This window comes from Oryctolagus cuniculus, chromosome 7 (genome assembly GCF_051225735.1).
Source record: "Oryctolagus cuniculus isolate XC-2025 breed Fujian yellow rabbit chromosome 7, ASM5122573v1, whole genome shotgun sequence".
Taxonomy (NCBI): Eukaryota; Metazoa; Chordata; class Mammalia; order Lagomorpha; family Leporidae; genus Oryctolagus; species Oryctolagus cuniculus.
In genome coordinates, this window is record NC_142873.1 from 120471169 (window position 1) to 120482054 (window position 10886).

Below are 10886 nucleotides of genomic sequence, written 5' to 3' on the forward strand. Positions count from 1 at the left end.
GAGGGTGATCCCTGCACCCGCGTGGGAGACCCGGAAGAAGCCCCTGGAGGCCCAGCCCTGACCATTGCGGCCATCTAGGGGAGTGAAGCAGCAAATGGAAGATATCAATGTGTGTTTTGTCTCTGTCTCTCCCTCTGTAACTTTCAGATAAATAAACCTAAAAGAAAACAAAGGAGCTGGATCAGGAAAAAAATGTGGAAGTAGTTTGAGCCTCTCAGCGTTATTCTGTTTAAGAGATTTCAGACAGGGACCGTCTCATCACCTAGTTCTGGCTCAAAATCGGCGTTCAGTACGCTCTCTGGAGCCGGGCTTCAGAGGGTCCGAGCACCGGCTGCTGAGCGCCTTAGATCACTCCACCTGCAGCCCGGGGCCCCCTGCGCCCGCCGCCCGCAGGGCCCGCCCACTCAGAAGCCCCGCCCCGAGGGTGCGCAGGCGGCGCCCGTCTTTACGACGGGTCGGAAAGCAGCGGCCGCAACCTGCGCCGGGCTGAGGCGGGCCACCATGGGGGTGAGGAGGCGGCGACCCGCCGTAGGGACCCGGAGCGGGAGGTGACGAGCGCCTGGGAGGCCGGGGCTCGCGCTAAGGGAGGGGGAGTAGGGGGCTCGCGCGGAAGGAGCGGGCGGCCGAGCTCGAGCCGGCGGGGGCGGGGCCGGACCGCGTGGGCTGCGCAGGCGCGGCTGACGCACCGCCGTGGCCTCTTCTCAGAAAATCGCGCTGCAGCTCAAAGCCACGCTAGAGAATGTCACCAACCTCCGGCCCGTGGGCGAGGACTTCCGGTGGTACCTCAAGGTGCGGCGGGGCCAAGCGGCCTTCCGGCAGCAGGAAGAATATGAGTATTCACAGACTTGAAGTTTGGGTTTCATTGTGGTCAGGATTCTGTATTTGCTCTTTAAAGTTTGCTAATCTTTATTTTTTAAATTTTAATTGTTTTTATTTAAAAGACAGAGACACAGATCTTCTACCCGTTAGTTGGCGCCAGGGCTGGGCCAGACTAAGCCGGGAGCTCCGTCCGAGTGTCCCGGACCCAAGTCGTTGAGCCTCCCAGGGTGTGCATTGGCGAGCAGCGGGCTCGGAAGTGGAGCTGAGCCTGGAACCCAGGCATCAGGAGCTGCAGCTTACCGTGTGCCCAAGACTCCCTACTGGCTGCTCGTTAATTCCTCTGTGACGTTTTCGTCTGTTAAGTATTTTATCGTCCATAATCAGACGCTAAACAAAATGGGCCTTGAAGGGACCTTGTGATTGATTGATGAGTAGGGTGAATAATTTCTCCTAGTCGGATTTTATGCGTGATGCACCCTTATTTCGCCGCATCACTGTCTGGTTCCCTCGTGGCATGGGCTACAGAGATCGTTTTCTGACCCGGTCTGAAGGCTGTCGCCATCCCAGTTCCCAGAGCGTCTGCTCTGTCTTCCTCCCCGTCTAAACCCCAGCAGCCTTCTGTGCCTTCCGGGGAATCACTTCTCACCGCGTGTCTCCAGATATTCATTCCAGGGCTTCTCGGGGCATCAGCGATCTTTGACTTCAAGAAGCAGAGAGTCTAGTGACAGATAGGTAACAAGGGCGCTGGCCTTGTGGCACAGTGGATTAAGGCACTACCTGTGATGCTGGCATCCCATGCAGGAGTGCCTGTGCAAGTCCTGCGGCTTCACTTCCGATTCAGCTTCCTGTTCATGTGCCAGAGGATGACCCAAGTGCGTGGGCCCTGCCACCCATGTGGGAGACTCGGATGGAGTTCCTGGCTTCTGGCTCCCCCCGACCCAGACCTGGCTATTGCAGCCATTTGAGGGATAAACCAGTGATTAGAAGATCTCTTTCTCATTCTGTCTTTACCCCTTTCTGTCTCTCTGCCTTTCAAATAAGTAAATAAATCTTTTTTAAAAACTGATACAGTAAAAACAGTAATAGTGGCCAGCGCTGTGGCTCACTTGGTTTATCCTCTGCCTGTGGCACTGGCATCCCATATGGGCACAGGGTTCTAGTTCTGGTTACTCCTCTTCTAGTCCAGCTCTCTGCTGTGGCCCAGGAAGGCAGTAGAGGATGGCCCAAGTGCTTGGGTCCCTGCACCCTCACGGGAGACCAGGTAGAAGCACCTGGCTCCTGGCTTCGGATCAGAGCAGCTCCAGTCATAGTGGCCACTTGGGGAGTGAACCAATGGAGGGAAGACCTTTCTCTATAACTCTACCTGTCAAATTTTAAAAAATTTTTAAAAAACAGTAATAAATACTTTTTTAAGATTTTTTTGTTTTTGTTTTTGTTTTTTGACAGGCAGAGCTAGACAGTGAGAGAGACACAGACAGGTCTTCTTTCCGTTGGTTCACTCCCCTAATGGCCGCCATGGCCAGCGCTGCGCCGATCCGAAGCCAGGAACCGGGTGCTTCCTCCTGGTCTCCCATGCGGGTGCAGGGCCCAAGCACTTGGGCCATCCTCCACTGCCTTCCCGGGCCACAGCAGAGAGCTGGACTGGAAGAGGAGCAACCGGGACAGAATCCGGCGCCTCAACCGGGACTAGATCCCAGGGTGCTGGTGCCGCAGGCAGAGGATTAGCCAAGTGAGCCGCCGTGCCAGCCATAAATACTTAAACTAGGGATCTACAGGGCCTATCAGAATTGACAGGAAGCTCCTAACCAGGCAGAGTGGGTGGTAACCTGTTAGACCTATTCCCAAGCTTGGAACCCATGGCCAATGAGAGGGTGGGCATATCAGCATGAGAAACAGCCTGAGCTGTTCTTTGCCCAGAGCCAGGTCTGTTTATGTCTTTGTGGGGACTGACTGTGAGAATTTAGTGAGGTGGCCAGCAAGGTAGGTTGTGAGCCCACCTGCTTCTCACTGTCCTTACCCTTCCCTCAGTGTCTGCCCACCTGAGCCAGCTGTTTTACTAATCCTTTCTCTCCCTCCAAGATGAAATGTGGCAACTGTGGTGAGATTTCAGAGAAGTGGCAGTACATCCGGCAGATGGTAACTCCCCCTCCCCCAGCCTCCAGCCATCTATAAACACACACCCGTGGGCAGGGATATGGGGAAACTGGCCCCAGTCTGTGTCCCTCGCCGTGTGGTTCGGGAGGGCAGGCACCCATGTGAGCAGTCCTGGGGACACACAGGCATCCCTGGGGTATGAGCTCCAGATGAAGGAGAAGCCCTTGGCTCACTCCCCAGAGCCTCCTCAGGATGCTTGTCCCGGCCAGTCACTCCGTGTCCGAGTCTTAGTCTCCTCAACTGGGTAATAAGCGGTGGGACGGGATCGCATCAGGATTCTTGCGTCTGATTTGTGAGTAGAATTTCTGTTTGTTCCTCACCAGGACACTGTGGCCCTAAAGGGAGGCCGTGGCAGCGCCTCTATGGTCCAGAAGTGCAAGCTGTGCGCGCGGGAAAACTCCATCGGTAGGTCAAACCACGAATGCTGTCTGCCAGGCTGGCCCTGGCTCCTGGTACCAGACTGAAGGCGGGCTCATGTTACTCACCACCCACCTAGGCAGCGGTCTCTCCTAACGCCACGGCTGGACACCTGTGTGGGGCTGAGTGTGTCCCAAGTCACCTTTGTCTCCTTTTTGTTTCAGAGATTTTGAGCAGCACCATCAAGTCTTACAATGTAAGTTTGCTGCTGCGGTGGCAGGCGTGGGGGGATTCAGTTTCAGCTGGAGCTAGGAGGCCTGGGTTCTAGTTATGGCTGCATCAGAGTGACCCATCGTAGAACATTCACTCATGTGCTTATCTCAGTCACTTAATTGGTCACTAAATCAGCACATACTGAGCGCTTGGTAGGGAAAAAAACAACTTAGGAATCTTAGGCACAGAGGAAGAGAGGCAGAACCTAGCATTACATTCAAGCAAGCTGACCCCAGAATCTATTTTTTTTTTTTTTTTATTTAAATAATGCAGCTGGTTCCTAGGTTCTGGGGCAGAACCTAGGAATCTGCACTGTTACAAATTTTACTGGGGCTGGCACTGCGGGTAAAGCTGCTACCTGCAATGCGAGCATCCCATATGGGCACCAGTTCAAGTCCCGGCTGCTCCATTTCCAATCCAGCTCTCTGCTATGGCTTGGGAAAGCAGCAAAAGATGGCCCAAATCCTTGGGCCCCTGCACCCACTTGGGAGGCCCAGAGGAAGCTCTTGGCTCCTCGCTTCAGATTGGCACAGCTCCAGCTGTTGCAGCCATCTGGGGAGTGAAACAGCGGATGGAAGACCTCTCTCTCTCTGCTTTTGCCTCTCTGCAATTCTACTTTTCAAAAAAATAAATAATCTTTAAAAGCACTTTTCTAGTTGCTTTTATATATTTGAAAGAGAAAGAGAGATCTTCCATCTACTGGTTCATTCCCCAGATACTTGGAACAGGCAGGGCTGGGTAAGGCTGATGCCAGGAGGCTGGAACTCCATCTGAGTTTCTCATAGGGGCGGCAGGAATTCACGTACTTGAGCCATCATCTGCTGCCTTCTAAGGTGTACATTTGCAGGAAGCCAGATCAGAAGGAGAGTCAGGACTCAAACCCAGGCGCTCTGATGGGATGTCAGCATCCCAAGTGGTGGCTTTAATCCCTGCAACACAGAGTCCTACCCCGGCATTCAGAAGGTCTCGTGGGGAGCAGTGCCCCAGGCAGACTTCTTTTAGAAGGCAGTGAGTTGTTCCTGGGTCCCACCTTGGGCACAAGGCGGCAGTGTGGCAGAAGACAGAAGGACGGGCTCTGAGAGTCAGCTGGGCCTGATTCCTCAACGTACTTCTTTTCTAGGCTGAAGACAATGAAAAGTTCAAGACAATAGTAGAATTTGAATGCCGGGGCCTCGAACCAGTTGATTTCCAGCCCCAGGTGTGTGCGTCTTTCTGAGGAACCTGTCTTTGGAGGGTGGCCGTGTGAAGTGGCAGCAGAACTTTGCTTCCTACAAAGACCATGGACTAGGAAGCCTCCTTTCTAAAAACAGCAATCATCACTCCTTCAGGGCTTGTTGTGAGCTGGGCACCATGCCCACCCCTTTAGTCTGCTTCATTTAATCCTCGCAGGCAGCCTGTCACGTTATCCCAGGCTGAGGGTAAGGAAGGAACTTCGGAGGTTCTCAGACTTGCCCAGGGTCACACAGTGAGTGAGCCGTGGAACTGCAATTTGAACCCAGGTCTCTGACCCTGGAGCTAGTGCTCACCTCCCTGTATTTGTACCGTATTTTCGCTTCCATGGATCTGCGAGGTAGACAGAAGAGACAGTATTATCAGCCCCAGGTCCAGAGGGCAGTGACATGCCAAGGGTAGTGGAAGGGTTTACTGCGCGCCACCTGCCTGTGGTCCACGCCTGATTTGGAGGAACCACTCAGTCCCGAGGCAGCTGCCAGGTCCTGGAAGCTCAGCAGTTAGTCCGGAGCAGCCGCCCACACTGCGTTTCCGTTCTCTGTTGCAAAGGTGTTAGGAGAGCCAGCTTCCTGGTCAGCCTCACAGGCCAGCACAGGGCCTCCTTTCCCTAGACTGACTGCTGCCTTCCTGTGCCCTGCAGGCCGGGTTTGCTGCGGAAGGTGTGGAGTCGGGGACAGTCTTCAGTGACATTAATCTGCAGGAGAAGGTGCGAGACTCGGGAACCTTGCAAGGTGCTGTGGGGCACCTTTGGTGAACAGGCCTCATCAAGGAAAAACTGTAGTTTTGTGCTTTGTGTTGGTGACTGCCATTTAAATGGCTACAAACGTAGTGTCGAAAGTGCTGTCTCATGTTCTTACCTGTAGAAAGGATGTGATGTGCCTTACAGAGATCTGTGTTAGGTAAATTTCATTCGGGCATGGGTTACTGTGCTTTTGGCCATGAGTTCAGTGTTAATGGGTCAACAGTAGGTTTTTTTATAAGTGTGTTTAAATAGAAAAGCACACATAAATCAAGGTTATTTATTGATTGGCTGATGAAAATGTGGCCAGAGACTACAGAAAACTAACTGCGTGTTTCCCCTGGGGGCACCCGTGCCTCATTCACTGACTCAGAATCCGTCACCTGTACTCCTGAGCGTGTCTGCTACCCTCAGGGAGACAGGACTGTGTCCGGGCCTTGAAGGGAAGGACACAACTTCAGTGAATGCACAGCACAGCACCCAATTCCCCAGTGGCTGGCGTTCACTGAGCTCCTGTGTGTACCAGGCACTGTGCTCCGGGCTCCTTACAAGTGTTACTTCATTGATTCTTTGAGCATTCAGTATGTGAAGTGACTTACTCACCGTGATGTAGCTGAGGGAGCTGGGATTCTGTCCTGAGCCATCCAGCTCTGTCCAGGATTCTATTACTCTTCATTACTACAACAAAATACCTGAGAGAAGTAAATTTTATACAGGGAAAGGGTTTACTTAGCTCACAGTTTTAGAGGCTCAAGTCCATGATCGGGCAGCCGTATTGGTTTGGCCTTTGATGTGGGTGATGGGTGGCAGTAGTGGAAGAGATGCAGAAGCAGGGCACGTGGTAAGCTTGGAAGCAGAGAGAGAAGCTGGCCCTGACTCAGCCTTGAGAGCCACACCGCTTGCGAGGACCACCTTCCAAGGGCACATCCCATTGACCTGAGGGCCTCCCACTAGGCCCACCTCCTGAACACTATCATTGGGTTAAGTTGCCACCCTCTTAGCACCATTAACTTAGGACTGTGGGGTTGAAAGTCCTGCGTGAGTTCTGGCGCCAGAGCATGTTAAAGCATAGCAGAGGTCCTACATGTTCATGACTGAGTCCTCCTGAGCTGGATCTTCTGTGTCCCAGTTCTCCGAGCTGTCCTGTTCTGCCCTCTGAGGCTAACACTGCCATTTTCTTTCACAGGACTGGACCGACTATGATGAAAAAGCTCAGGAGAGTGTGGGAATCTACGAGGTCACCCATCAGTTTCTGAAGTGCTGAGCCCTCTCCCTGCATCCTTACCTTCAGAGCTAGGAAGAGACAAAGTGCCCCAAGCAACAGAGCCCACTGAGGCTGGTCCCCTGTCCCCTCATATCCTGGCAGCTGTCCCAGGCCCTCACAGTCTGCATGCTCGGCTCTGTCGGAGCTTCCCACGGCTCACCAATAAAGCTGCTGTTCATGCCATCCTGGCACATGAAGGGCGAGTTAGGTGCGACCACTCCCTCCTCAAATTTGAATTCATACTGGAAGTCTTTGCTCCCCACCGTTGAAAATCCTATGCTTGTTCCAATTTGCAAAATATGAAAGAGCACACAACTACTAAGGACTCCAGCTGTTGGGGAGCAGCCTGTCAACCCAGATGATCAAAGGTATCAAAGCCAACGGCCCAAAGGGTGGGCAGCTTGCAGAATGTGCCCAGCAGTCAAACACCGCATTGACCAGGTTGGCCCTCAAATAAAGCCAGGCATCTCTGTTGTCTCAGGTCATTGCACATTCCAGAGGTAGAGGGGATTTTAGAGGCACCAGCCTGCCCCGGGCATGCATCTGCTCTGCAGAATTCCTGCTTGGTCGCCAGGTGTCTGCTCACGATGTGATCAGGCACTGGCTGCTCATCGAGCTCCCTGTAGCTCCTGTAGCTCCTCCTGCTGTCCTGGTTTGTCCTCTTGTGTTCTGCCCCTGACAGCCACTTGGAGCTGGGAGGACAGCAGTCATGGCCACTCTTTTTTTTGGGGGGGGGGGGGGGACAGGCAGAATTAGAGAGAAAGGTCTTCCTTCCGTTAGTTCACCCCCCAAATGGCCGCTATGGCTGGTGCACCACGCCAATCCGGCCAGGAGCCAGGAGCATCCTCCTGGTCTCCCATGCGGGTGCAGGGACCCAAGCACTTGGGCCATCCTCCACTGCCTTCCCGGGCCACGGCAGAGAGCTGGCCTGGAAGAGGAGCAACCGGGACAGAATCTGGTGCCCCAACCGGGACTAGAACCCGGTGTGCCGGCGCCGCAGGCAGAGGAGCTTAGTGAGCCGCGGCACCGGCCAGTCGTGGCCATTTTAAGTCTTAGTGGTCTGGTTCCCTGAGTCTGGCAGTCCCACCCTGTGAACAGTTGTTCATTGCCTAGCCAGGTCATAAGGGGACACTCTTGCCTTCAACATAGGTGAACCCATTTGGAAAACCTGTAAGCAGAGATGTTATTTCTCCAGTATTCTGCTACAGCCTGGAAATTCTTTCGAAGTACAAATTAGTGTCTTTATTTCCCACTTTTGGGGAGTAGGAAAGGATCCACCCCTCCCAGTCAAAGAGATCCTCCAATCTCTGACAAAGCTGCCTGGGTCTGGGATGGTAAAGAGATCCTTATCTTGTTCACTTTCAAGTCTGGCAACCATGTTGTGTTTCCTTGAGGTCCCATGTGTTTTTAGCCCCCAGAGCTCTTTTCTGACCTAACAGGGTAAGGCATCAGCAACACCCCCCCTCCCTCTCCCAAATCATTAGGAATTAGTGGGTCAAAGAGATTCATGACCTTCATGGAGAAAACTAGTAAAATTGAAAAGTTTAAATAAACCAAAGACCTACATACTGGTGCATAGAAAGATGATTTAAAGGTGGTTTTTTTTTTGTTTTTTTTTTTTTTTTTTAGATTTATTTTATGAGGCTGGTGCTGTGGCATAGCTGCTGCCTGCAGTACTGGCATCCCATATGGGCAACGGTTCAAGACCCAGCTGCTCCACCCACTTCCCATCCAGCTGTCTGCCATGGCCCAGGAAGGCAGTAGAAGCCCCTGCACCCACGTGGGAAACCTGGAAGAAGCTCCTGGTTCCTGGTTTCCAGTCAGCCCAGCACTGGCCATTGTAGCATTTGGGGAGTGAACTAGCAGTGGAAGACCTCTCTCTGCCTCTGCTTCTGCCTCAGTGTAACTCTGCCTTTTAAATAAGTTAAAAAAAAATTTTTGTATTTATTTGAAAGGCAGAGTTCCAGCCATCTTCTGCTGCTTTCCCAGGCACACTAGCAGGGAGCTGGGTCAGAAGTGGAGCAGCCAGGACTCAAACTGACACCGTATGGGATTCCAGCGTTGCAGGCAGCTGTTTAATCTGCTAAGTCACAATGCAGGTCCCAGGAGGTTCGAAAAATGTACTTAGATCTGATTGGAACTTCACTTTTTTGTTCTTTGTTTAGTAGGAATTAGGTAGATTGTGAAATCTATATAAGACATGGATGCAAGACTTTCCCTACCAGATACCACAGTTAAGCCAGCATTGGGTAGGCATTTTGAAATACAAATAGACTGATGGAACCACAGATCAACTCTTCGATGTGTAACTCTTGACTTTCGAATGAATGAATGAATGAATCACTCCTGTAAACAGATACTGGAAGCTGAACTGGCCAAGGCTAGTCAACACAAAAGCCAGAGTTCATTTTCTCTTGGATTCTCCTGCTCAATGTTCTAATAGAACTGCAAGGGACGGTGAACCTGGAATCAGCTGCTCCCGGAGGATGCGCGGCTGCCGCTGGCTCCTGTCTGCCTGGCCGGCTTGGCGGGTGTCAGCTCGAAGAGGCACACGCTGCAGAAGCCTGGGGCGTCCCCTGCCGCCGGCCAGTGGTCACCACGCTGCGCTTCAGGGTACCACGCTGCGAGGGACACAGCACTGCATGAGAAATGCTTCTGCCTACCCGATGCTTGCTCAGGCGGATCGAGGATCACAAGGTCATTCGCTCTCAGGAGCTCCGCTGTGTGCTCCCCACAGACTAGCAATGGAGACAGCTGTAGAAACCGACAAGGGCTTGCCAAGGGTCGGGTCACATCGCCCTGGGCATCCCCAGGAGGGGCAGGGACCCTGCAATTAGCAGGGAGTCCCCCTGCGCCAGGTGGCTGAGCCAAGCTCCAAAGCTCCAGAGGAAGTGGAAGGGGTGAAGAGGCTGAAAAAAGCAGACAGCAGGGCAGCTCCCTCAAGGCCTTAACCGTCACAACAAGGAGTACTGACTTTTTTTCCAGGCTGATGGAAAGCTACTGCCTCCAACTCATCCCAAATGAGCGCCAGTTCCAGTCCCAGCTGCTCCACTTCCCATCCAGCTCCCTGCTACTGCCTCCCAACCCCGGGAAAGCAGCGGGAGATGGCCCAAGCGCTTGGGCCCCTGCACCCACATGGGAGGCTGGGATACAATTCCTGGTTCCTGAATTTGGCCTGGCCCAGCCCTGGCTGTCTTGGCCATTTGGGAAGTAAACCAGCAGATGGACGATCTCTCCGTCTCTCCCTCTCTCTGCAATTCTATCTTTCAAATAAATAAATGTTTAAGAAGTAAGGGAGGGAGGGAGGGAACCACTGAAGGAGGGAAGAGGGAAGGAAGGGAGGGAGGGAGGGAGGGATACCACTGAAGGATTCTAAGTGGGGCTGGGGCTGGACTTGAACATGGAGGAGAGGACTGGAGCGAGGGGTCACTAGAGGCAGGTGGCCAGTTGGGGGTGGAGGAGCTCTCACGGGAGGCCCCACAAAGACCTTGGGAAGATGTGGACACCGAGGGAACCACACAGTCCCCAGGACCCCCCGCCACATGTCAGGGCCCTTGCTGGCTACAGCAGAAGTCCACGCAGGAGGAGGGAGGCCTGTGTGACCCACTCTTCCCATGGGGGAGACCCCACAGGAGTGGCTCCAAGGGCGGGCATATTTGAGCAACACACAAAGGAACAAGGAAGGAGGAATTTGTCAGAGTTTGTGCCAGGGCCGAGGGCATTCCGAGTACAGGGGACGGTGTATGCCAGGCTTAGAGCCAGGAACGAGGGCAGGCTATGCGGGTGAGGGGCTGCCAACGTGAATTCTTTCCTCTTTCTTTTTTGCCTCTTGACTGGGTATGGAACAAACAGCATTATATTAATAAAACAAAAAGAAATTGTTATAAGCTCTAGTACCACAGGTTCTTAACACAGATGTGTCTCCCCCCACCCCGCTGCCATGTCTGTCTTTTTTAAAAAATATTTATTTTATTTGAAAGGCAAAGTTACAGAGAGGCAGAGGTGGGTGGTGGTTTCCATCGGCTGGTTGACTCCCCAGATGGCCACAAC

At 53.0% G+C, this 10886-nt stretch overlaps 1 protein-coding gene across 7 annotated transcripts; it reads left to right on the plus strand.

Annotated features, from left to right (window-relative positions):
* The first annotated feature begins 441 nt into the window (after positions 1-441).
* CZIB (CXXC motif containing zinc binding protein) lies at positions 442-7306 on the plus strand. Of its 7 annotated transcripts, none has more exons than XM_070078488.2 (8): positions 442-548; positions 706-867; positions 2899-2955; positions 3297-3378; positions 3555-3586; positions 4724-4801; positions 5474-5539; positions 6759-7306. In XM_070078488.2, exons 3-8 carry the CDS (start codon positions 2899-2901, stop codon positions 6834-6836), a joined length of 393 nt encoding a protein of 130 aa, XP_069934589.1. In that variant the 5' UTR covers positions 442-548; positions 706-867; the 3' UTR covers positions 6837-7306. The 7 variants fall into 7 exon arrangements, with proteins under 7 accessions (XP_069934589.1, XP_069934592.1, XP_069934588.1 ...); XM_070078491.2 differs by having other exon boundaries at positions 442-507; positions 5474-5564; XM_070078487.2 differs by having other exon boundaries at positions 442-507.
* Positions 7307-10886: the final 3580 nt, after the last annotated feature.

Excerpts from the sequence above, each read along its gene's own strand:
- CZIB (XM_002715616.6), top strand. Across the intron at positions 3,379-3,554 it reads CGCGCGGGAAAACTCCATCG|AGATTTTGAGCAGCACCATC; the intron begins GTAGGTCAAACC and ends TTTTTGTTTCAG. Across the intron at positions 4,802-5,473 it reads CAGTTGATTTCCAGCCCCAG|GCCGGGTTTGCTGCGGAAGG; the intron begins GTGTGTGCGTCT and ends TGTGCCCTGCAG.